At 36.0% G+C, this 23700-nt stretch overlaps 1 protein-coding gene across 2 annotated transcripts in view; it reads right to left on the reverse strand.

Annotated features, from left to right (window-relative positions):
• LOC140885051 (insulin-degrading enzyme-like 1, peroxisomal) overlaps positions 1-23700 on the reverse strand; it is a 42179-nt gene that overhangs the window by 7148 nt on the left and 11331 nt on the right. For both annotated transcript variants that reach the window (XM_073291966.1, XM_073291965.1), the window contains 14 exons: positions 21983-22105; positions 21793-21905; positions 21469-21631; positions 20701-20793; positions 20462-20547; positions 18976-19062; positions 18475-18578; positions 18007-18109; positions 17821-17916; positions 17544-17733; positions 17313-17374; positions 16756-16860; positions 7755-7956; positions 7445-7653 (listed from right to left, as the gene is read on the reverse strand). In XM_073291966.1, the coding sequence (XP_073148067.1) occupies positions 7445-7653; positions 7755-7956; positions 16756-16860; positions 17313-17374; positions 17544-17733; positions 17821-17916; positions 18007-18109; positions 18475-18578; positions 18976-19062; positions 20462-20547; positions 20701-20793; positions 21469-21631; positions 21793-21905; positions 21983-22105 (1736 nt within the window). The remainder of the gene's footprint in view (positions 1-7444; positions 7654-7754; positions 7957-16755; positions 16861-17312; positions 17375-17543; positions 17734-17820; positions 17917-18006; positions 18110-18474; positions 18579-18975; positions 19063-20461; positions 20548-20700; positions 20794-21468; positions 21632-21792; positions 21906-21982; positions 22106-23700) is intronic.

The following is a 23700-nucleotide window of genomic DNA, read 5'->3' on the forward strand; positions in this document are numbered from 1 at the left end:
TTCATTTCTAGGAGTGTGGGGTGTGTGCTTAGGGATGGCAATGGCGGGTAGTCAACGGGTCCTATAGCGGGTCCGGGTCAGGTCTCGAGTTTGGGTGGACCCGCCCCGTATATATATATATGTATATACATATATGCATATATTATATGATATATAAATATATGATAAATATATGCTATATATATACTGTACATATTATATATTCATATTGTATATTGTATATTTAAATAATATATATGTACATATATGATTTTTTTTTAAACGTACATATATGATATATTATTAAATGTATATGGTTTATATATACACACAAAATATATTATGTATATATATATTTCATATAATATACATGTATATTTATAAATAATTATAATTATTAATAATATATTAAAGTGTTTAATTAAATATAAAGCGGGTTCACGGGTCCAACCCGGGTTGGACCTATAGAATTGGAGATAAATTTATTTTCTATATCTTCATGAGAGTACAAGACACCTTTTAAATAGACTACAAGGCTTACAACAGACTCCAAAAAATCAGAAATCAAATATTACCCTATCTAATTTACAAAGGTTGAATTATCTTATCAAAACAAAACTGAACAGTATAAGATAATATCAAATATCAATAATATCTAATTATCTTATTCTACACTCCCCCTCAAGCTTGGCTGTAGATATTGATGAGCCCAAGCTTGCCAACAAGAAAATCATGAGTGGATTCTGATAGTCTCTTTGTTAGCAAATCAGCAAGCTGATGAGATGTAGGCACATATTCAATACTAAGAATCTTTCCATCGATTTTTTCCTTGATAAAGTGTCGATCTATTTCAACATGTTTTGTCCTGTCATGATGCACCGGATTGTGAGCTATGCTGATTGTCGATTTGTTGTCACAGTAAAGAAACATAGGACCAGTACAATCCATCTTCAATTCCTTCAACACCCGCCTAATCCATAGAAGCTCGCATACTCCTTGTGCCATTGCTCGGAACTCAGATTCGGCACTACTTCTCGCCACCACTGACTGTTTCTTGCTGCGCCAGGTAACAATATTTCCCCAAACTTTTGTACAGTACCCTGAGGTCGATTTCCGATCATCAACGGAACCCGCCCAATCAGCATCAGTGAATGCACTAGCTTGGCGATCATCATTCTTTGCGAAGAACAAGCCTCTCCCAGGAGTGTGTTTCAAATACTTCAAAATTCTATATACTGCATCCAAATGCCCTTGTCGAGGTGAGTGCATGTATTGACTGACCAGGCTAACCGCAAATGCAATATCAAGGCGAGTATGTGAAAGGTAGATAAGCTTCCCAACCAGACGTTGATATTGTCCAACATCTACCGTTTTTCCCTCAAGCATTTGTCGTTTATTGCCTGATTCAAGAGGAGTCTTACTTGGTTTGCAACCAAGCATACCTGTTTCTTCCAATAAGTCTAGCGTGTACTTCCTTTGGGAAACTGAAATGCCTTTCTTAGTTCTGGCAATCTCCATTCCTAAGAAATATTTCAGTGCTCCAAGGTTTTTGACTTCGAATTCCCTAGCCATCATTTGTTTCACATTCTCCATTTCTTGATTGTCATCTCCAGTGATAATAATATCATCCACATACACAATTAGAATTGTGATCTTCCCTTTCACAGAGTGTTTGATAAAAAGTGTATTATCAGCTTCCCCCTGATTGTATCCAAATTTCTTGATAGCTTTTGAAAATCTATCAAACCAGGCACGTGGGGACTGTTTTAATCCATAAAGAGACTTGTTAAGCTTACAAACGGTCTCACTGTCCAACTTTTCCTCAAACCCTGGAGGCTGACTCATATAAACTTCCTCTGCTAATTCACCATTTAGAAAAACATTTTTTATATCGAGTTGATGTAGAGCCCAATCAAGATTAGCAGCCAAAGACAGAAGAATGCGAACTGTATTTAGTTTGGCGACTGGGGCGAAAGTTTCAGAATAATCAGTGCCATAGGTTTGTGTGAACCCTTTGGCTACCAGACGTGCTTTATATCTTTCGATTGAGCCATCTGCCCGGTACTTGACTGTAAAAACCCATTTACAGCCCACAGTGTTTTTCCCTTGAGGTAGCTGGACCAAGTCCCATGTATTATTTTGCTTCAAGGCATGCATCTCTTCTAGCACAGCAGCTTTCCATTCTGGAACATTAAGGGCTTCGCTGATTGACCTGGGAAGAATCACACTAGACAAACTCGAGGTAAAAGCACGAAATGAGGGGGACAGGTTGGTATATGAGACAAATTTAGATATAGGGTGTTGAGTACACGATCTCTTTCCTTTCCTAAAGGCTATTGGTACTTCAAGATCAAGAGTGTTACCTGACTGAGGATCTGCTATCGGTTCAGTTGCTGGACTGTGCATAGGATCCACAATATCTGTGTTTACCTGAGGAATCCTCCGTCTTCGTCTCGAATAGACTAGTACCTCGTTTTGATGTGTTGCGTCTCCCCCTGTTTTTGACACGGGAACATGTTCTGGAGAGTTGGGTTCATGTGGAGAAGGATTAACGATGATAGGATCAGGACAGGGAGAAAATATTTCCATATTATTTCTGAGAAGAGGTGCATTATCCCAACCAGCTCTATCAGTTTCCCCCCCTTGAGAATCTGGAGTGAAAAAAGGCTTGTCTTCAAAGAATGTAACATCACATGAGACAAACATTTTTCGAGTATTGGGACAATAGCAACGGTAACCCTTTTGCGTAAGAGAATAACCGACAAAGATGGCCTTGATAGCACGAGGTTCTAGTTTATTTCGGTTGTGATCATGAACGTGGACGAAGGTGGTGCACCCAAAAGTTTTCATGGGAAGGTTATGAGATGCAGAAACATGAGAAAATGATTGAGAAAGAATGGACAGTGGTGTTTCAAATTTTAGAGGGCGACTTGGTAATCGATTAATGAGATAGGCAGCGGTTAGGACAGCATCCCCCCAAAGATACTTTGGAACATTCATGGTAAACATGAGGGCACGAGCAACTTCTAAAAGATGACGATTTTTTCTTTCGGATATCCCATTTTGTTGTGGAGTATCGACGCAAGAGCTTTGGTGGATAATACCATTTTCTTTCAGATAGCTGCCGAGAATGGTATAGAAATATTCTCTACCATTATCAGTGCGAAGGGTGCGAATCTGAGTATTAAACTGAGTTTTTATCATTTTGTGAAAGTGTTGAAAAATCGTGCTAGTTTCAGATTTGGAGTGTAGAAGATAAACCCATGTAATACGAGTATGATCATCAATGAAAGTTAAGAACCATCTTTTACCATGAATAGTAGGAATTTGTGAAGGGCCCCATATATCGCTGTGAATGAGAGAGAATGGAGCAGTGGGTGTATATGGTTTGGGTGAGAAAGAAACACGAGTATGTTTTGCTAACTGACAAAATTCACAACGTAGCAAATCAGAATTTTTATTAATAGATAAAGACGGTAACAAACGTTGCAAATATGAAAAACTTGGATGTCCTAACCTATGATGCCATAACATTATTTCCCTAACATCTGAAACAGAGGAAGACGCAACACTAGATACCAAAGACTGTCGATATGTTGGCGGAGTATCCTCAAGGTAATAAAGTCCATTGTGGAGTTTAGCACTGCCAATCGTCTTCCCCGATAGTAAGTCCTGAAATACACAGGAGACAGGTGAGAATTTGGCAATACAATTGTTATCACGAGTAAGTTTACTGATAGATAGTAAATTGTAGGTCAAGGAAGGAACATGGAGAACTGATTTGAGTGTGATATCTCGGGACAGAACAACATCACCAATGCCTGCAACACATGTTAAAGATCCATCTGCAATTTGACAGTAGTGTTTTTCGTACAGAAAGTATATGAACAAAAAATGCTAGAGTCTCGAGTCATGTGATCAGAGGCACCGGAATCAACTATCCAAGACTCGTTGAGACAAGAGCCAAGAGCGGTATGCTTTGTACCCGACTGTATAACGGAGCATGAGCCAACCGGTGAACTTGAGGAAGGATTGAGTGATGTCTGACGAAGGAGGCGACAATACTCCTCAATCTGATTGATTTGTTCTTTGGTGAACGGAACTGAAATGTTGGAAGTTGCTGGCTGTTCAGGGGCAGATTGGATATGCAACCCACGACCATCAAACTTTTTTCGCGGCTGCCAATTTGCGGGTTTCCCATGAATTTCCCAGCATTTGTCCTTTGTATGGCCAGGACGATGACAGTGGTCACACCACGGCCTCTTGGTTAGACGCTGACCTGGAGTATAATTTTTGTGCGACACCATGACAGAAGATTCAGGAGCTGAGACAGATTGTGGCACAACATCTGGGAGCATAACCTTGCGGCGAAGTTCTTCACGTCTGACCTCTGCAAAAGCGGCATCAGGTGATGGAAAAGGGTCACGTGCAACCAGCCTCCCTCGGACATCGTCCAGATCATGGTTGAGGCCCACGAGGAACTCAAAAACCCTTTCCTTTTCCAGATTAAGCCTGATTTTCGGGCTGCATTCAGTACACGTCTTCGTGTCCTCAAGAAAAAGATCTAATTCTTGCCATAAATCCTGCAAATCAGAGAAGTACTGTGTGACTGAGTTAGAGCCCTGTTTTATTTCCTTCAACTTGGACCGAATTTCAAATACTTGAGAGGTATTTCCGAGGTCGGAGTACATTTTCTGAGCAGCATCCCAAACCTCTTTAGCCGTGTTGAACCACAAGTAGCGACGGCTAATTTGAGGCTCCATGGAATTCACGAGCCAAGCAAGAACGATGGAGTTTTCGGACAACCAAGTTGTATAAGATGAATCAGAGGAGGCTGGGGCAGGGAGATCACCTGTTAAATGCCTTAATTTTCCACGGGCACAAACCACAATCTTGACCGATTGTGCCCATTGGAGATAGTTGCGGCCATTGAGACGATGGACTGTAATTTGGAATGAATTAAGGTCACCCCCGGAAAGAGGAGTAATAGACCCAGTTGGCCCAGAGGATGTTTTGATCTTGGATCCATCGGATGGGATCTGAGATTTGGACGATTCAGTTGACATGTTGAACGTAAGAGAGAAAAAAAAAATTCAGCAACCTCCGTTTGGCTTTGATACCATATAGAATTGGAGATAAATTTATTTTCTATATCTTCATGAGAGTACAAGACACCTTTTAAATAGACTACAAGGCTTACAACAGACTCCAAAAAATCAGAAATCAAATATTACCCTATCTAATTTACAAAGGTTGAATTATCTTATCAAAACAAAACTGAACAGTATAAGATAATATCAAATATCAATAATATCTAATTATCTTATTCTACAGGACCCGTCGGGTTTTGAAGCGGGGCGGGGCGGGTCCGAGTCCGGGTTTTTCTTGGCGGGACGGGTCTCGGGTTCAGCCAAACCTGCCCCGAACCCGCCCCGTTGCCATCCCTATGTGTGCTGAGAGATCCCACATCGGTTGGATAGAGTTCCTGAGAGTTTCATATATAAGCTTGGGCAATCCTCCCCTTGAGCTAGCTTTTGGGGTTGGAGATAGGTCCAAGTCCATCTTTCTTAACAGGTTCTTTAGAAGACTTGTACTTTTGCACTTTTTTTTTTTAATTTTTTTGATGGCTAGGTTTTCTCACTAGTTTTTAGTTTGCAATTCATATATTTTTCTCTGGTTGTACTTGTGGCCATCCGTGGCTAAATTTTAGTTCTTGACTGAGTACGACAAAACCTTAGAATTATTGACTTGTGCTTTTGAGGTTCGCACATCATTTTGAATTTATGTTTGAGTATCAATTCCTTTTCACAATTATTGATTATTGGTTTGATTGTTAGATTGACCAACTAGTTTCTATTCATATAATCTATTGTTGAATTAGATATTAAATCCGTAATTGTTTGATACATCTAATTTGTGAAGCAACTAAATTAATAATTCTTGTGTGGGATTGTTAATTCTTAAGAAAAACAATTGACTAGATTAAATCCAACTGCTTGTGTCAGTGTTGTTTAGCTTCATCATTCTAGCTAGTTTAAAATATCGCTAAATTAAATATATCGCTTGCATGAGATTGTTTAGTTGATAAAGATCGTAATTAAATTTTCAATGGTGAATATATGACTATAGAATGATATTATTGCATTGATTACCAAGTTAATAAATTCTAATGGTGATTAATGGAGTCGACTAAAACAAGGGTTATTTTCTCTTTGTTCATTTAATCAAATTAATTTCATTGCATGATAATTAATTTTGGGTCAATTACATGCATTACCCTTGTGAAATCACGAGATTGCTGAAAACCCCTGTAACCGTTAATCCTTGTGTTTTCAAATTTTGAGCACAAACACCCCGAAAATACATACGAACAAGAGGGTGAATTCTCAAAATTTGAAAACACGGAGAGTTAATAGATCATTATTTCATATGGGAGTTTTTAGCAATCTCGGGATTTCACAAGGGTGGTGTATGCAATTAACCCATTAATTCTTGATACAATTTAATTTTATTTTCTTGTCAGGATTTAATCTTGCAAGAACCCCTTATTTATTTTTATTGTTTTAAATTTTTAGCAAAACTAAATTCAAACCTTCTCGCGGGACGATCCTTACTCAAGCTACAACATTTTTCATTAATTTAATTGAGTGCGGTTAATTTAGGTATGACATGACTAATTGCGACCACAGGTGATATGAGTCTTATTTGCGATGCTTTGGCTCAAAACAACCAGGATTTGGGCTGAATAGATACAATGAGCTGAATTTTGGTATAATTCGTAATGCAACTAGAATGACCACTTTTGAAATTGTGTATAAAAGCGCGCCACCAACCCTTAATCAGTATCTACCAGGTGAAACTTTGGTGGAGACTGTTTCAAGAGAATCGGTGTTACAGGATGAGGTGTTGCGCTAGCTCAAATACAATCTAAGCCGAGTTCAACAACAAAGGTGCAATATGCTAACACACATTGCAAGGACATTTCTTTTAAGATTGGGATTTGGTGTATGAGAAACCATGACCACACCGCCAACAACTGGAAACCTTACGAATATGGTATTTGTACTTTCTGTGTGCCTAGAGTACCATCTTCTTCGGAAGGACTTTGGTCATAATTATATGTAAAAGACTCCTGTATTTATTGTAATAATTCCTTATCATTTCATTGTTTGAATCTTGCTTGTTGTCAATACTTAAAAGTTGAAGTTGTGGTTTTATCATGTACTATTCATATTCTAGTCAATACAACATATGGGTGCAGGGTGATTGATAAAATTGTGTTTCAGATTGTTGCCATGGAAGGACCCAAGCTAATTAAGAATAGAATAAAAATCCAGAACATGTGCAGCCGCTTAAAATTTCTAGTATCATGCTAAGCTAACATGGGGCAGTGATGCATATTAGATCACTTGCATTAGTTCTATTTGACAAAATCTCAACATTTTCTACAAACTTTACAGCATACCTGAATGTAATGGACGAGAGCGGAATTTTCATCGCTTGGATTCAGTCCTTCAGCACTGTAGAAGCAATTTAATCCTCTCTCAAGCTTAATAATTCTATTTGTCATGTATTGAGATTTAAATAAAGCCTCAGATATGGGATTAGGAGCCTTAAAGAACACATCTTCAATATGCTTTATCATTGACTCAGCTTCATGTGGCTCAAGATTTCCTACATGCAAGCAAACGGTTAAATAGGAAATGAATAAGAAACTGAACCTAAGATATAACAGACAATAAACAAAAGATCAAGCACACTGGAGGATATAGGACCTGCCACATAGAATTCTAAGAAGGTCCTTGACATCATTAGAGGGTAAAATTTAACAAGATTATCAGCTTTGACAAGAGGAAGAACTTCGAGATCATCAGTCCAGGGCCACGATTGGTCCTGCAGTATTAACGAGCAGTAGTACATAGCTTGCTGATATGGCTGTTGGAACTTCAAATTCTGATATTCTTTTGTGATAAGTTCCTGTTCAAAGGCACACCAGATGCATGAAGGAAAAAGGAGAAGAAACAAACAGCTTCTAGTCAAATATGACTCAGAAAATAACAATGACCGAATTCCTCATTCTCTCTAATCCATCTGCTGCTTTTTGTGAAAAAAATACCACTGACACCCGACAGCAAGTTAGTGAGTAGAGAAGTACTCTACTCTCTAATCACTTGAGATATTAGAAGAGATGGATGGTCTTTATTAAAGCTTTTAAAATCAGCCAGATATTGACCCGACCAAAGTAGCGGGTCGCTTGGTCAATAGTTCAACTAGTTAATCAGTTGTCGAACCGTGGGGTAAATTCTTGTCAAATTTGGAATTAAATATTTTATTATATGAGTAAAATACTATAATACTTGGCATGCGCTACGTCAAAACATATAAATCCATATTTTATACTCCAAAAATCATTTATTAGAATATTTATTTACAACAATAAATATTACCAATAAATCAAGCATTTCACAAAAAAAATATATAACATCTAATATGTTTGTATTGCAAATATTTGATAATTCAATTCAACAAGAATTTAAATGTATCCAGGTAAAGTAAAAATTACACAGCTTTCAATTCCTGAAAAACTATATGATAATGCTCTATATGTGTGAACCAACAAAATCATGTTTTATGATAAAAATATTTTTATACTATCTGAATATATACACGTATACCAGAAATCATACATATTCACATATATTAAAAGTTGAAATAAATTAATTTAATCATATAAAAAAATTTATTAACACTAAAATTTTTTAAAATTTTACAATCAAATTCATGCCAAAAGTTATTTTGATTCTAAGGTTTTCAATTAAAAATCAAACGTATAAAGGAATATGAACATGAAATAATCTATTACTCTATTACATTACAATTATAAATACATGACTTTCATATGTGATAGTACACATGTGCCCTTATTTATGTCCCCTTATTAATTGCAAATAAACGTTGATTAAGTAAAATTATTTTTTATTAATTGCAAATAAAATTATAGTTTCTTATAAAAAAAAATAAAAGTTGATTAAGTAAAATTATTTTTTATTTTTTTTATTTATAAATACATGACTTCCATTTGTGAAAGTACATGTGTGCCCTTATTTATGTCCCCTTATTAATTGCAAATAGAAGTTGGTTAAATAAAATTATTTAATTTAACGCGTTAAAATACTACTTAATATTAGACTATCTACGGTTTTTGGTCTACATATCTTCCTAATTTCCTCATGTTATTGTTATTATTTATTATTGCCATTATTCTCTATTAGATAAATCTTAAATTCTTAATTACAGAAAATCAAACTGCAAATAGAAGTTGATTAATAAAATTATTTAATTTACTGCCTTAACATACTATTTAATATTAGATTATATATGGTTTTTGGTCTACATGCCTTCCTAATTTCCTCATGTTTCTATTACATTTACAAATATATTACTATGACTTCTATTTGTGAAAGTACATATGTGCCCTAATTTATGTCCCCTTATTAATTACAAATAGAAGTTGATTAAATAAAATTATTTAATTTAATGCCTTAAAATACTACTTAATATTAGACTATCTACTGTTTTTGGTCTACATGTCTTCCTAATGTCCTCGTGTAATTGTTAGTATTTATTATTGTCATTGTTCTCTATTATATAAATTTTAATTACGGAAAAGCAAATTGCAATTGTTAATATTATTTAATCGCTATTAGATATATTTTAATTACGGTTAGCAAATTGAAATTGATTAAAATTATTTGATATATTATTACTTTTTTCACTTAATTAAGTTAGCAAATTAACTCAAATATATATTAGATTAATAGTTAATTCGATTTAGCAAATATATTTTTTATAATGCCCTTTTGTGAAAATACATATATGTCCTTATTTATGTTCAATTCAGTTTAGTCTAGTTTGGATGACTAATTTTTATAACCAAACGAACCCAAACCATGAATTTCAGTTTGTTTCAGTTTAGTCTGGTTTGGATGACTAATTTTAAGTTTCATAGTGGATTGATGCGTGAGATATTATGATTTGAAAAAAATTAGCAACCGACACGTGATAGAAGTTGAGTAAATATTTTATTTGATCGTTAACTGGATTAAATATAAATAAAAATTAAACCATATATTACAATACTTATGCAAATCACATAATTATGCAACTAATAAAAAATCCTAAACTTTTGAAAAGTACATATATGCCCTTATTTAAGTTTGGTTCAGTTTAGTCTGGTTTAAATGACTATTTTTATAACCAAACCAGCCCGAACCATGAATTTGGGTTGGTTCAGTTTAGTCTGGTTTGGATGACTAATATTAAGTTTCATAGTGGATTAGTGCGTGAGATATTATATTATAATTTGAAAAAAAATAGCAACCGATGCTTGATAGAAGTTGACTAAATATTTTATTTGATCGTTAACTGGAATGATTATAAGTAAAAATTAAACCAATATATTAAAATACTTATGCAAATAACAGAATTATCCAATTAATAAAAAATCCTAAACTTTTAGTTTTGTAATTATGTTTATTGGGCTAAAATCTGCAATAAATAAATCCAATATGATTAGATTGCTACAGCGCACACTAATAAAAAAAATACAAATCAAAATCAAAGTCCAAGTTGGTGTGAAGTTTGTCGGCGGAAGGTGGAGACACAGGACCACATATTCATTCATTGTCATTTCACCAGTGGCCTTTGGTATAGGGCTCCGGTGGAATTGGGTTTCCTATGGGTATCTACGAGGTCAATAAAGGATTTATTTGCGAGTGATCTAGGGCGCGAACTTGGTAGGAGGGGTAAACTACTTTGGACGGTGGTGTTTCGTTGTATTCCCGTTTGGCTTGATAGGAACAAGATAATTTTTTAAGATAAAGCGGAATCGGGATTTCTGTGTTGGGAAAAAATCAAATTGAGGGTCTCTACGTGGATTATGAATCATAGAGAGTTTGCTATATTCTCGATTCCAAATTTAGTCAGAGATTGAAGTGTTATATTTTGTAGATATTTAGTGGGTACTAAAGGTTCCGTCTGCGATATCTTATCCGTCTTTTGTAATTATCACATAATCTTTTTTTTTATATATATATATAATATGATCTCGTTTCTTATCCAAAAAAAAACATATATAACATAAATCCAGAATTTATCATGTTAAATCTTCAAGAATATAAAACGATAAATTATAGTGGAAGCGTAACTGAATCCATAACAATTGGTACTCATGTAGATTTGCATGGTTTGACCTTCCAAATCAACACGATTTGCCTTGAGAGTCCTTTAAATTCTCTCACGCTCTCTAACTATTGATGAGAATATAATATAATGACTTAAACGTGTGACCCGGGGACCACAACCCTTTATTTATATGTAGGGTTTCTATTTAAGCCCATCGATAAAATAGAAAAGCCTCTCATATCTACACATTAAAGGTCCACCCCTATTCCCAAATAACCTGAAACCTTATTTAGATCGCTTTTATGGGCTAACCTTATATAGGGAAAACTGCATTTTAAGTCAGGTATGTTAGCTTCTTTTCAATTTTCATCTGCTATGTTATTGCAAATTTCAGTCTTAGTCATGTATCTTCCATTTTTGACAATTTTAGACTTTTTTCATCATGAGTAATGATATGACACTACACCCGTCCGTGCTACACTATGTAACGTCAGCGACATGTCAAAAAAATGAATAGATTATCAAAAAGATAAAGATAATGAACTAAGATTGAAATTTGACAATATAGATTACCAAAATCCCAAAAATACAAACATACAGGACCAAAAATGCATTTTTTCCTAAAATATTCATACTAAATCCAAGATTAAAAAACATTAAATCAACAAAATCTATCCCATTATTTTTTATATTAATGCAAATGGTTTGGATTTGTTCGGTTTGATTAATTTCTATCCAAAATTTGAACCAAAACGTTTTTATTTTAGTTTATTGATTTTAAAATCAATCCAAACCGCGATTGCATGAAAACCTGTCCAAACAATGCAATTTGGTTTGATTTTATAGTTAGGTTTAGTTTTTGAACACCCCTAATTATATTTATGACTTTCATTTATGAAATAACATGTACAATGCTCTTATATTAATGAAATAAAGTTAGCAATATATCCTTATATATCTATGTTTAATACCCTTATATATATTTATATTTTATTTATTAATTAATAATTAATTAAATTTAGTCCGATGATGTAAACTCTAATGCATTAATTGGAGATTTACAAAATGTTCGGATGAACTACCGACTAAATGGGAAAAACTACTTGAAATGGTCACAATTTGTTAGGACCTAATTGAAGGAAAAGGGAAGACTAGGCCACCTTCTAGACACAGGACAAAAATCTGGCGAGAGAGGCTTTGATGCTTGGGATGAGGCTGATTCCATGGTGATGTCATGGTTGTGGGATTCAATGGATCCAAAAATAAGTGATACAGTCAAGTTTCAAACCTCTTAGCAGTCGACGGACGCAAATGATACTCTGAGTTCTTTAAATAGCTTGGAAGTATCTATTAACCTAGTTAAGACTTTAAGAATGATAGAAGAAGGCAATCTGGGATTCAATTCGGCGAACCTACTCAAAAGCTCGTGATACTGCTCATGTTTACGAAATAAAGATCAAGGTGGGAGCAACCAAACAGGGAAACAAGTCTGTTACTGAGTATGCAAATCAGCTGCAAATTTATGGCAAGAACTTGACCACTATCGCGGGATCTAGATGAAAAATCCAGAGGATGCAGTCACCTTGAAAATATTCATCGACAAAGATCGAGTGTACGATTTTCTGGCCGGATTGAACTCTGAATTTGACCAAGTAAGAGTTCAAATCCTCGGAAAAGATGAATACCATCTCTGGAGAAACTGTTTCCTTTATTCAGGCTGAAGAAAGCCGAAGAAGTGTGATCAGTGATGCTTGAGCCTCAGAATTTGGAGGGATCAGCAATGGTGGTGGCAGCCTCAGAACATCCACACCAGATGCAAGAGAATGAAAAGACTGACCAAAAAAGAGGTCAGGGACGTGAAAACAGAAATAATTAGTGGTGCACCTACTGCAAGAAGCCTAGACACACAAAAGATGAATGCTGGAAACTTCACGGCAGAAATCGCGAGTGGAACCCACGAGGAGGACAGCCTAAGAATTCAGGACAGGCCAATATTTGTCGGTCCAGTCATGAAAACAGTCCGAGTGAACTCAATAAGGAAGAAATCGAGAAGCTTCGAGGTCTTATTGAGTCGTTAGGAAAATCTGGTGGGGCTTGTTCTCTTGCTCTCTCAGGTAAGTATCCTATTTCTCTAGGGGTAAATGCCTTGGGTAAAGATATTAGAAATGTGTGGATTGTTGACTCAGGAGCTACAGATCATATGACACACTCTTCATTAAATTTTCCACCTATATACCCTGTTCAAGTAATCGAAAGATTGCAATTGCTGATGGTTCTCTTACTACAGTTGCTGGAATAGGAGATGTCTATATTGATGAATGCCTTACACTTAAAAATGTACTGCATGTGCCAATACTGTCCTCTAACTTGATATCTATCCAGAAACTTACCTCTGACATGTGCGGTAATATTCTTTTTTATCCATCATTTTGTGAATTTCAAGACCAGGATTCGGGGAGGAAGATTGGACTAGCTAAGGAAGTGAAAGGGCTTTATCTTCTTGAAGAAACCGGTAGCTTAAACAGCATTAAAACCCGAACCTTTTTACCTTTTTCATCATCAAATAAAGAGAGTATTTGGCTTCAGCATTTTAGATCAGGGCATCAATTTTTTGGAGTTTTAAAGCTTATGAGCAGCTTCATTGTGATGTGAGTTTGCTAAACACAAACGTGTACTTTTCCAAACAGTAATAAAAGAAGCTCAATTCCTTTTTATTTAATTCATAGCGATATTTGGGGACCATCTATTATTCCAAATGTGTCTTGGTCACCAATTCATAGAAGTTTCTTAACAAGTTTAAATATTATTCACATCCCTCGTAATTTATCTGAGGCATTATCTAATGAGAATTGAAGACTTGCTATGCAACAGGAATTGCAGACCCTTGAAAAGAATCAAACATGGGAAACCAATGATCTACCACCAGGAAAGAAAACAGTGGGATGCAAGTGGGTTTTTGCATTTAAATATAAATCTGACGGCTCTCTAGAAAGATACAAGGCTAGACTCGTTGCAAAGGGGTATACAGAACTTATGGAGTGGATTATCAGGAGACTTTCTCCCCAGTCGCTAAGATGAATTTAGTCAGGATCCTGTTATCTCTAGCTGCTAATTTTAATTGGAATTTGAAACGATTTGATGTCAAAAATGTTTTTCTTCATGGCACACTGGAGGAGGAAATATACAAGGAAATTCTACCAGGATTTAAGGGAGACATCAAAGATAAGAAAGTTTGTAAGCTCAAGAAAGCTCTTTATGGTCTCAAACAATCGCCAAGGGCGTGGTTTGGGAAATTCAGCTCATCCGGATACAAGCAAAGCCAAGGGGACCAAACATTATTCTTCAAGCACTCAAACTCGGGGGGAGTCACGATTCTTCTAGTGTATGTCGATGACAATTGTGACAGGAGATGACGAAAAAACACAGCTCTTGAGAAAATGTCTAGCAAAGGAGTTTGAAATTAAAGAACTTGGGAGATTAAAATACTTTCTTGGGATCGAAGTGGCACACTCCAGTACGGGGATCTTCATTTCACAACAAAAATATGTTATAGATTTGTTGGAGGAGACTGGAATGTTATCATGCAAACCAGCCTACATACCGATTGATTTTAATCATCAGTTGGGAGATGTGAATGAAGATCCCATGGTAGACAAATAGATGTACCAAAAATTGGTGAGAAAACCCATATATTTGTCTCACACAAGGCTTGATATTGCATATGTTGTCAGTGTTGTCCGTCAGTTTATGCATAGCCCAAGAGTAGGCCATCTATAAGCAGTATATCGAGTGTTACATTATTCGAAGGCCAACCCTGGAAAGGGCATTCTATTCAAAAGAAATGTTGGGTTGAGACTTGAAGGCTATACCGATGCTGATTATGCAGGATCAGTTGTAGATAGAAGATCCACTTTCGGATATTGCACTTTCCTTGGAGGAAATCTTGTTACATTGAGATGTAAGAAGCAAAATGTGGTTGCAAGATCAAGTGCAGAAGCTGAATTTAGAGCAATGGCTTTGGGGATATGTGAGCTACTATGGATTAAAATAATCTTAGAAGATCTCATGTCAAGTGGGAAGGACCAATTAATCAATAAATCGGCCATAAATATTACTCATAATCCAGTGCAACACGACAGAACTAAGCATGTTGATGTAGATAAACACTTCATAAAGGAGAAGATAGACAGTGGACTCATTTGTACTCTTATGTCTCTACCAAAAGTCAATTGGCGGATGTATTTACAAAAGGACTTGAACGTGCAACCTTGCAAGACTTGATTTCCAAGCTGGGAATGATGGATGCATACTCATCAGTTTGGGGGGAGTGGTGAAGTTCTCGATAAGATAATATCGAGATATTAATTGATTGTGATTGTAATTCTAAATAGAGAGTATATATTTGACCACCATAGATTAGAGAATTAGCTAGGAAACTTAATCTTTTTAGTTTTTTTTAGGAGTCTTTGTCTTGTAAAGTGCATAAATACCCATTCATATTGTAATGAAGATAGTGAGTTTTATTTCTCAAATTCTTCACAAGGAACAGCCTTCAAACGAATTTGGTGCCACAGGGAAGTGACTTTCGATTGCTTACCGCAAAAAAGGGAAAAAGAACTCAAACCGCCTGCTCCTAAATATACTAGCATAAATAGATGTTCTTAATCAATAGTTTAGGTCTCCTGAGTTCGCTTTGTCTAACCTGTTTATAACAAAAGGATTTTGAAATTACAGGCAGGGAATGGGGTTGGGTTATCATTCCTTTGTCACCTTCCCTTTTCGGCTCCCAGGAAAACAAATCATCCCAGCAAACACAACATTGTTCTATATCTGCTTTCTACACGCAAAAGTCTATCCTATATGTTAAGAAATGGAATTGGGTTTACTCAACCCCAAAAGCTAGCTCAAGGGAAAGGTTTGTCGTTGTCTATATGTTGGACTCCCAATATATTTACTCAATCGATGTGGGACTCAACTAACACACCAACACACCCCTCTCACGCCCAGAAATGAAACGACTGGAGCGTGATGACATTAACGGGTGACCCAACTATGGGACGGGTGGCCCAATTATGGGCGATCCAACACATAACGATGGGTCTGGGCTCTGATACCATGCTAAGAAATAAAATTGGACCTAACTCAACCCCAAAAGCTAGCTCAAGGGGAGAGGTTTGTCTTTGTCTATATATTGAACTCCCAAGATATTTACCCAACCGATGTGGGACACAACTAACACATCAACACTATAAAAATGGGAACTATGGTAAACGAAGAAATTTCTTTCAAGCAACAATGAGAAGGAATATGAGCAAGACGGTCCTGGAAAAAGAAAATCCTAAAATTACAGTATGATCTCTGTCCATAAATAATTTTGAGATTTATTTATTTGTTAGAGAAAATAATGCAATCATGTAAATTATTGCACGCAGATTTGACAGGCTCTCTGTTCACTGTGATCAGAACAAAAGAGAAGGTATGGGAAGAACTAGTGAGGCTAGTTGTCACACTAGAACATTGTCATGGTGATCCGGTCACATAACTCAGAGAGTTTAAATTTTAAGAACAGCTTGACCATATGATTCACCGTACCTTTATAACTGCAAATCTTTCAGGTTTCACTTCAAAGTTAGCAATCCGTTGAATGACCGTATCTAGCAAGATCTTCAGTTTATGATTGTATCCAACCGCAGTGACCTATAAAGGGAAGGAATTAGGATGGATAAAAACAATAAGTTCCAGCAGAAGTTGGCACAGATGATGGTTAACTTGGTATCTCCGCAATCCGCATTAAGCAATATATTTTACATATACCGCAGGCATATGGAATCAAAGCATTTGTAAAAAAGAGCCACAGAATAGATACCGTAATCGTACAACAAATCCAATAATTCAAAAAACTCGACCAGAACATCACTCGTTTAGGAAATGAAATCATGTTGTACTAAAACTTCGAATCGACGTGTTTAAACACTTGAAGGTTTGAACTCAATTCAGTAAGCATCTCCATGAATTGAATGGGTAAAATAAAGAACCACAGCTTATCCTACAGGTTTCTCTTTCCAAATTCCTCCAGCAATAAGAATAATACTCAATGAGTGGAATGTGCCACCAATAGCATAGCGAAAAATATAGAGAAAAATAAGCACCTGAAAGCCATAATCCGTGTTGTTAACTCCATAATAAAGACCGGCAACCTGTGCATCATATGCTGACACATGCCAGAAAAAAGAGGAAAAACATTTGTTTTATGATCTTGGATTTGACACAAGGGAGATGGCAAGGTGAGAACTAGCATGAAGAAATACAGCAAGTCTTTGAGCTTCTCTTATTAATGAATTAAGGTTAGTCCAATTAAATCTTAGCAATCAGAAACTTACCATATTCATTTAGGTAGTCCATCAACAAGAGTGTAAATATTTCCGTAAGAACTTCTGATTCAGGGGAACATCCAGAATAGGGACAATTGAAATCAATCTTGACGTATGCCTTAGGAGTGGAAAATGCTGTATCTGGCTTGTACCACAACCTTGAGTGTGTTGTTTCCCTCAATAGAACTGGTAACTTTATCTGTTCGGATCAACCGCGAATATCAACAATTCAGTTTAAATGCCAAACAACTCAAGAATCTCTTAATGCCGCTATACATTAACATACCTGCTCAGAAACAGTTTTGAGAGACAAGTCTGTTGGAATAAATACATTAGGGGAAGGCAGATGAAGATTTTCCTTGGGAGCTGTGTTAATCCATTGCTGTAAATCAAGAACAGATGGAACACCTCAAGTGAAACACACTACAAAGATGGAAGAAAAGGATGTTTCATAACATAAACAAAAATCAACCTCCACAGTCGAGCCAGTCAATCGCTCCACGGTGTATGCAGTTCCATACCAAGGCTCTATGGAATCAGTGAATCCTTCAAACTTTGTTGACTCCCAAAATATTCTATATAAATAAATCATGGTTAAAGTAAAAAAGAGATTAATGATCCATCATAAATTCAAAACAAGATAACATTGAAAATTAAGTATTTTTATCACGATGAGACATCTAAATATATTTGAATATGCAAAATTCCAAGCTTCTAACAATACACTCGGAACACTTTCCCAATCTTTCCTTTTCTTCCTACTCTCTTCCTTTTTTCTTACCTGTAGCCACTCCTCAGAACAGAATGTGAATAAGAGTATGAGATGATACTGTATTCGTTGCACTTTCTTGCAGAAGTTAAAAGTAACAAAGGTTCATGAAACAATATTGATGCAGCTTATAAACAACTGTGTAAACTGGAAAATAATTAGAATACTCACCTAACATTATAAGGGCTCAGCTCTTTCAATGCTGACTGAATAATATACGGATTGAACTTTGACGGTAAAGACGATCCGACCAGCCAATCTTTTGGAGGATAGAACTGATGCATGTTTTTAAAACGTAAACATGGAAAGTTACACATTTGGATGAGAGAGAGGAAGAGAGAGGGAGAGAATTCATTAAATAAATTTTACAAACAATAATTCCAAACTAATTCAGAAGCTGCATTTCTAATATCAAACCCCATAGTTTCATAAACTTTTCATGCATGTTAGAAAAAGGCTTAATAGCAAATATCATGATAAGGTTTCGTTTATCACGAAAAGTTCTTCAGAAACTGTTGTCTTCAGTCACATATATCTATATTTATAACAAATACTTTTCTAGTTATTAATCATCATCTATTGTCCTAAAAACTGTCCAAAAATAACTAAATGGTTCGTCACAAAACATTGATAATTAACTGTGCAGGCACATATAAAGATGGATTGAGCTACCTGCATGTTAAATGCAACATTAACCACATAATCTATAGGACGAATCTTGTCCTGATAGTGGAAGGCAGTCTCACAAATGGCTGCAAGCTTCATTAACAAGTTATAATGTTAGAATTTCAGAACAATCTCATGCACAGAATGCCCATGCTCTAGTAAATAAAAGAGAATAAGTCAGCATGCAGGTAGCAACATTTTAAAAAATGGAGCTGTCAAATGCCTTATGATAACTACTTTCATGCACAAAATGCCTATGCAGTATGCTCTAGTAAATAAAGAGAATAAGTGAATAACAAGACACAGCGTGATCAAATTTCATAAACCAAATATTGTATGCACTTCAAAATAACGAAATTTTTCACTAAGCGTAAGCTAATGGTTTAATTTGGAAATCAGCTCTAACGAAAGACCTTATCATTTCATGTAAATCCACACTAGTATCTGTCAAATACAAAGAAAAGGAAGCTTCACTTTCTATCGGAATGGCTAAAAATTTGCTAATAAAGGGTCAACGTACAGGTATGCCTAAAGGGCTGAGATGATTCACTGCATTCCCAGAATATAGTTCACTAAATCAGCTCCCATCTATGTAGCATGGACACTCCAAATTTTTTTTTTAAAGTGTCAGACACGGACACGACACGCAAATACGCGTGTCGGACACGGCAAAAACCGTGTCATTGACTTTTTTAAAGTTTGACCAGTCGGACACGGCTCGGACACGTTTCCGGACACGTTTGGGCTTAATTGCAAAAAAATTAAAAGTTTCAAGGGTTAAATTGAAAAACAATAAATTTCTAAGGACTGATTGATAAATAAATTAAATGACTTGGGCCTAAAAAAGCCCTGCATCAGTCATTCTTTCTTCAGTCTTTCTCGTTCCCGTTTCTTTCCTGGTCTCGTTCTTTCATCATCGATGAAATATGGTAAAAGCCCTGCATCAGTCATTCTTTCTTCAGTCTTTCTCGTTCCCGTTTCTTTCCTGGTCTCGTTCTTTCATCATCAATGAAATATGGTTTTCTATTCCAGGATTTTAAAATTTTAATATTAAATATATATATATATATATAATATTTTTATAGTTTTTAATAATCGTCATATCCTAGCCATATCGTGTCTTATATTTTAAAAATTTTCCATGTCGTAGTATCCGATACGATACTCGTACCCGTATCCATGCAACATAGGCTCCCATGGTCGTAAACATTCCTTCTAAAGGACCATAAAACCTATAAATATCAGACTTGGGATCTGTTCCACATCAATTAATTGGCGATGGAGAATTTTTTATAAACTATAACTTCACTCTTCAAGATTCAAGTTAAATGATAATTCTGATGTCGATTCAAGGACTACAGAAAACCATGTATTTCAGCAACATTTTGACGAAGTGCGTCATGAGCTTATAGAGAAAAACAGAACAATCTATGGAAGGTGACGCAGAAAGAAAAAGGTGTGATAAAGAAATAAAAGAAATCATCACTGTTACCTCATCAAATATCCACTTGCATGGTTCAGACTGCTGCAAGAGATGAATATACTTGAATAATAGAGCCACGATATCCTCAAAATGCTCTGTGACATAAAAAATTAAAACTTACACAATGGTAAGAAGAATAAAATTAAAAACAAATACCCAAACCTTCTAAAACAGAATTGTTCCATCCATCTTAGAGCAAAAGACCAAGGGATAAAAAAAAAAGGGAGAAGAAACGCAACAGCACTTACTGTGGCCAGCATCAGTCAAATCAATAACCACTTTGAAAAAAGAGAAGTCACAAGTCCAATCTGATTCACCAGCAGATAAACTCGTAGCCCAGCCTGCACAGATCATATATGGATGAAATAACTGTAGTTCTGAAGACAAAGAATTCATTATTTTTACACTATATGATGCCACACCAAGAACAGCGATTCTCTTGAACTATGTAAACCAACACATTGGGCTGTTAATTCATTTTCTATTTTCATCCTATCATCCAAAGACCATCATGGGAAAGAAACATCGAATTCATGTGCATTTTCTATCAAATTATGCAGAAAAATGAGGACAAGGTACTCAACTAGAAATGCATCCAAAGGCAGTAGAGATGAAAAACAAAATCAGAGTCAATTAGAATTTGAATTATCTGAAACTGAAGTAAGAATTCAACATAATACAGAACAATGGCACATTAAGGTAAGAAAAGTGCCATATAATTATCTCCAATACTTTCATGACGGAATACCTTTCAAAATTGGACTTAATTACTACCTATTCATGCTATTACTGTTGGTGATAAAAACGCCAATCCAACTCCAGAATAATGTTCAAACGCAAAGTCCTCTAACGGCTATAAATTAGATAATAGCATAGCATCTCCTTCATTTTACAACTACATATATATCTAAGCATGTCAAGACATGCAACAGTTTTCCAAAAATTAATTTTGAAATCAGAAAGTAGGGAAGCAGTGAATTGAGGACTCTGGCATAGTAGGAAAGTTCAACACCCACCCAACTTTTTCAACACGTAAAACAAAGATCCTTCTCCTTCATGGCCAATCAAATGACCCAGATACCTGCTTGGCCCTTCCTTGTATTGACGAATTCCAGGAGTCAATGGCCATACAAATCTCAACTTGTGACCTTGTTTAATTGGTACAGTTTTGACAATAATCTATTAAAATATTCAGAAAAAGGGAAGCAACATCAGCATCTTAATTCAACCTTTTAACAGCGTTCTTTCATACCAATAGGGAAATGAAACAGCTAACAGTGTTTTGCACCCTAATACCTCTCCTTAATCTAATTCAAAGAATATGGGAGCAGATGTAGTACCTGAAGATTTTCTGAATCACAAGGCTGACCAGTAAAATTGACACAACCTAAATCTGTATTTCGTATTTTCTCAAACTTGTTCTTCACCAGTCTTTCAGATTTATCAAGGTCATCTGATGCATTTGTATTAGCAAATTGTAATTATGTAACACCAAGGTCTATAGCATCTGTAATAGATCCTAATCATTACCTTTAGCATATATTACCAGATGCATGCGATTGGCTGAATAATTTTCATTATAAAATCGGAGAAGCTCTTGCCTAGTATCCAACCCCCTTTCTTTTGGTCGGGCCTCCAAAGTATCCCAGTTCCCTATAGGATTTGCAGAGTAGACAAGGGAACAAAAGTTTGAAACAAACCAATGCATCTCATTCAAAAGCAACAACCCAGCACATCACGGATCACCGACACAAATTGTATGAGACATTCTACATGAGATAATAACCCAGTACAATGAGGTTTTTAGTAATAAATGCAACCATTTTCATAATCTCTAACTCCCAATATAATGTGGTGGTGGTGTGTGTGGGTGGTGGGTTTTTTTTTTTTTTTTTGGTGTGCGTGTGGAGGGAATACCACATCACGCGTAATCATTGTCCACCATATCGACATCGGACTGGATCATGTTTACCTCGCACACACCAAGGTTGTTTGTTCCGTACCCAACCACTGGGTACCAAGCTTATGAGAGACGAGTACCAGCTACTTTGAATAGTTATGTCATTTTTGTAGTGTTTGTGTGTGTGTTTTAAGGGAAGAATATTATTAAGCTCAAGCCCATAAGAGATTAAGTTATGGGTTTTCGACATGGATAAGGAAGCATATTGAGTTTAAGAAATTATGGGTTTCAAATTTATTGAGGGATTGGAGTTTTGTATTCAGTTAATATGTCCCGAGTTATACTTGTCCAGTGCGGACTGCTGGTCCGCTTTTTGTAATGAATAATTGTTTATATTCTAATATAATATTGTTTCCTACCCAAAAAAAACGTGATTGGGCTATTGTCAACAGCCAATGGAAAAAACCACCGATTTATAATGTCTTGGGTTGGGCTCATATGGGTCATTCCTTAACCAACCATGTAGCTGGTATGTCTTATGAGCCCAAACAATTAGCATCGTTACAGTTTATCAAAATGACACAATCAAAAGTGAGAAGGAATGGTAATATTGCACAGATCCCATGGTCGACGAATTAGGAGTTATAGGAACAAGAATTTGCTGGTAAATTTTGCTAAAGCTATTTTTTCACTCAGTCGAAGCAAGGAACAACATACTTACCAGAGTTTAATTTGTTACTTTGTACGATGGAGGGATTATGGGGGTTTGGAGTTCGAATAGTTATTCCATTTTCTTCTAAGAGTATTTGCAGAGAGTTGTGCAGCTGAATGTTTGGTTAATAAGTTTACTAAAGATGGAAGTGAAGCTCGCAGTCTTGGGGTAAGAATAATAATGGGTCATTGGGGCAGTGGATATGGTGTTGCCGACCAAAAAATAATAGCAACGGTGATTCGGTGAAGGGTCATCAGGATTGTGGTCCCATCAAATATGCTTACAAATTATATTCTGTAGGCAGTTGGGTTTTTTTCTCCAGGTATAGTGACTGATTGGTCCTATACACATTCCTTCCTGGCTCGCATTTTGGCATTTTTTTCTCGATTAAGGTATCCTATGTTGAAACTGGAGGTCAGGTTGCTGATGAATCTCGAGCCGGGTTATGCTGATCAAGAATTAGTTTTACACTTAAAGCGTCCAACGATTATACACGTTTGGGGGAAAGGGAAAGGATTCCTTCTTGTTTGTCATTGTGGGAAAGGGCCTCACAGCTAACAAGAAACAGGGCTGCAAAAAGACAAAATGGGAAAAAAGGACTGGAAGAAGGGCAGATGGCAAAATTAAATTGATAAA

The sequence above is a fragment of the Henckelia pumila genome, chromosome 2, assembly GCF_033568475.1.
Source record: "Henckelia pumila isolate YLH828 chromosome 2, ASM3356847v2, whole genome shotgun sequence".
Taxonomy (NCBI): Eukaryota; Viridiplantae; Streptophyta; class Magnoliopsida; order Lamiales; family Gesneriaceae; genus Henckelia; species Henckelia pumila.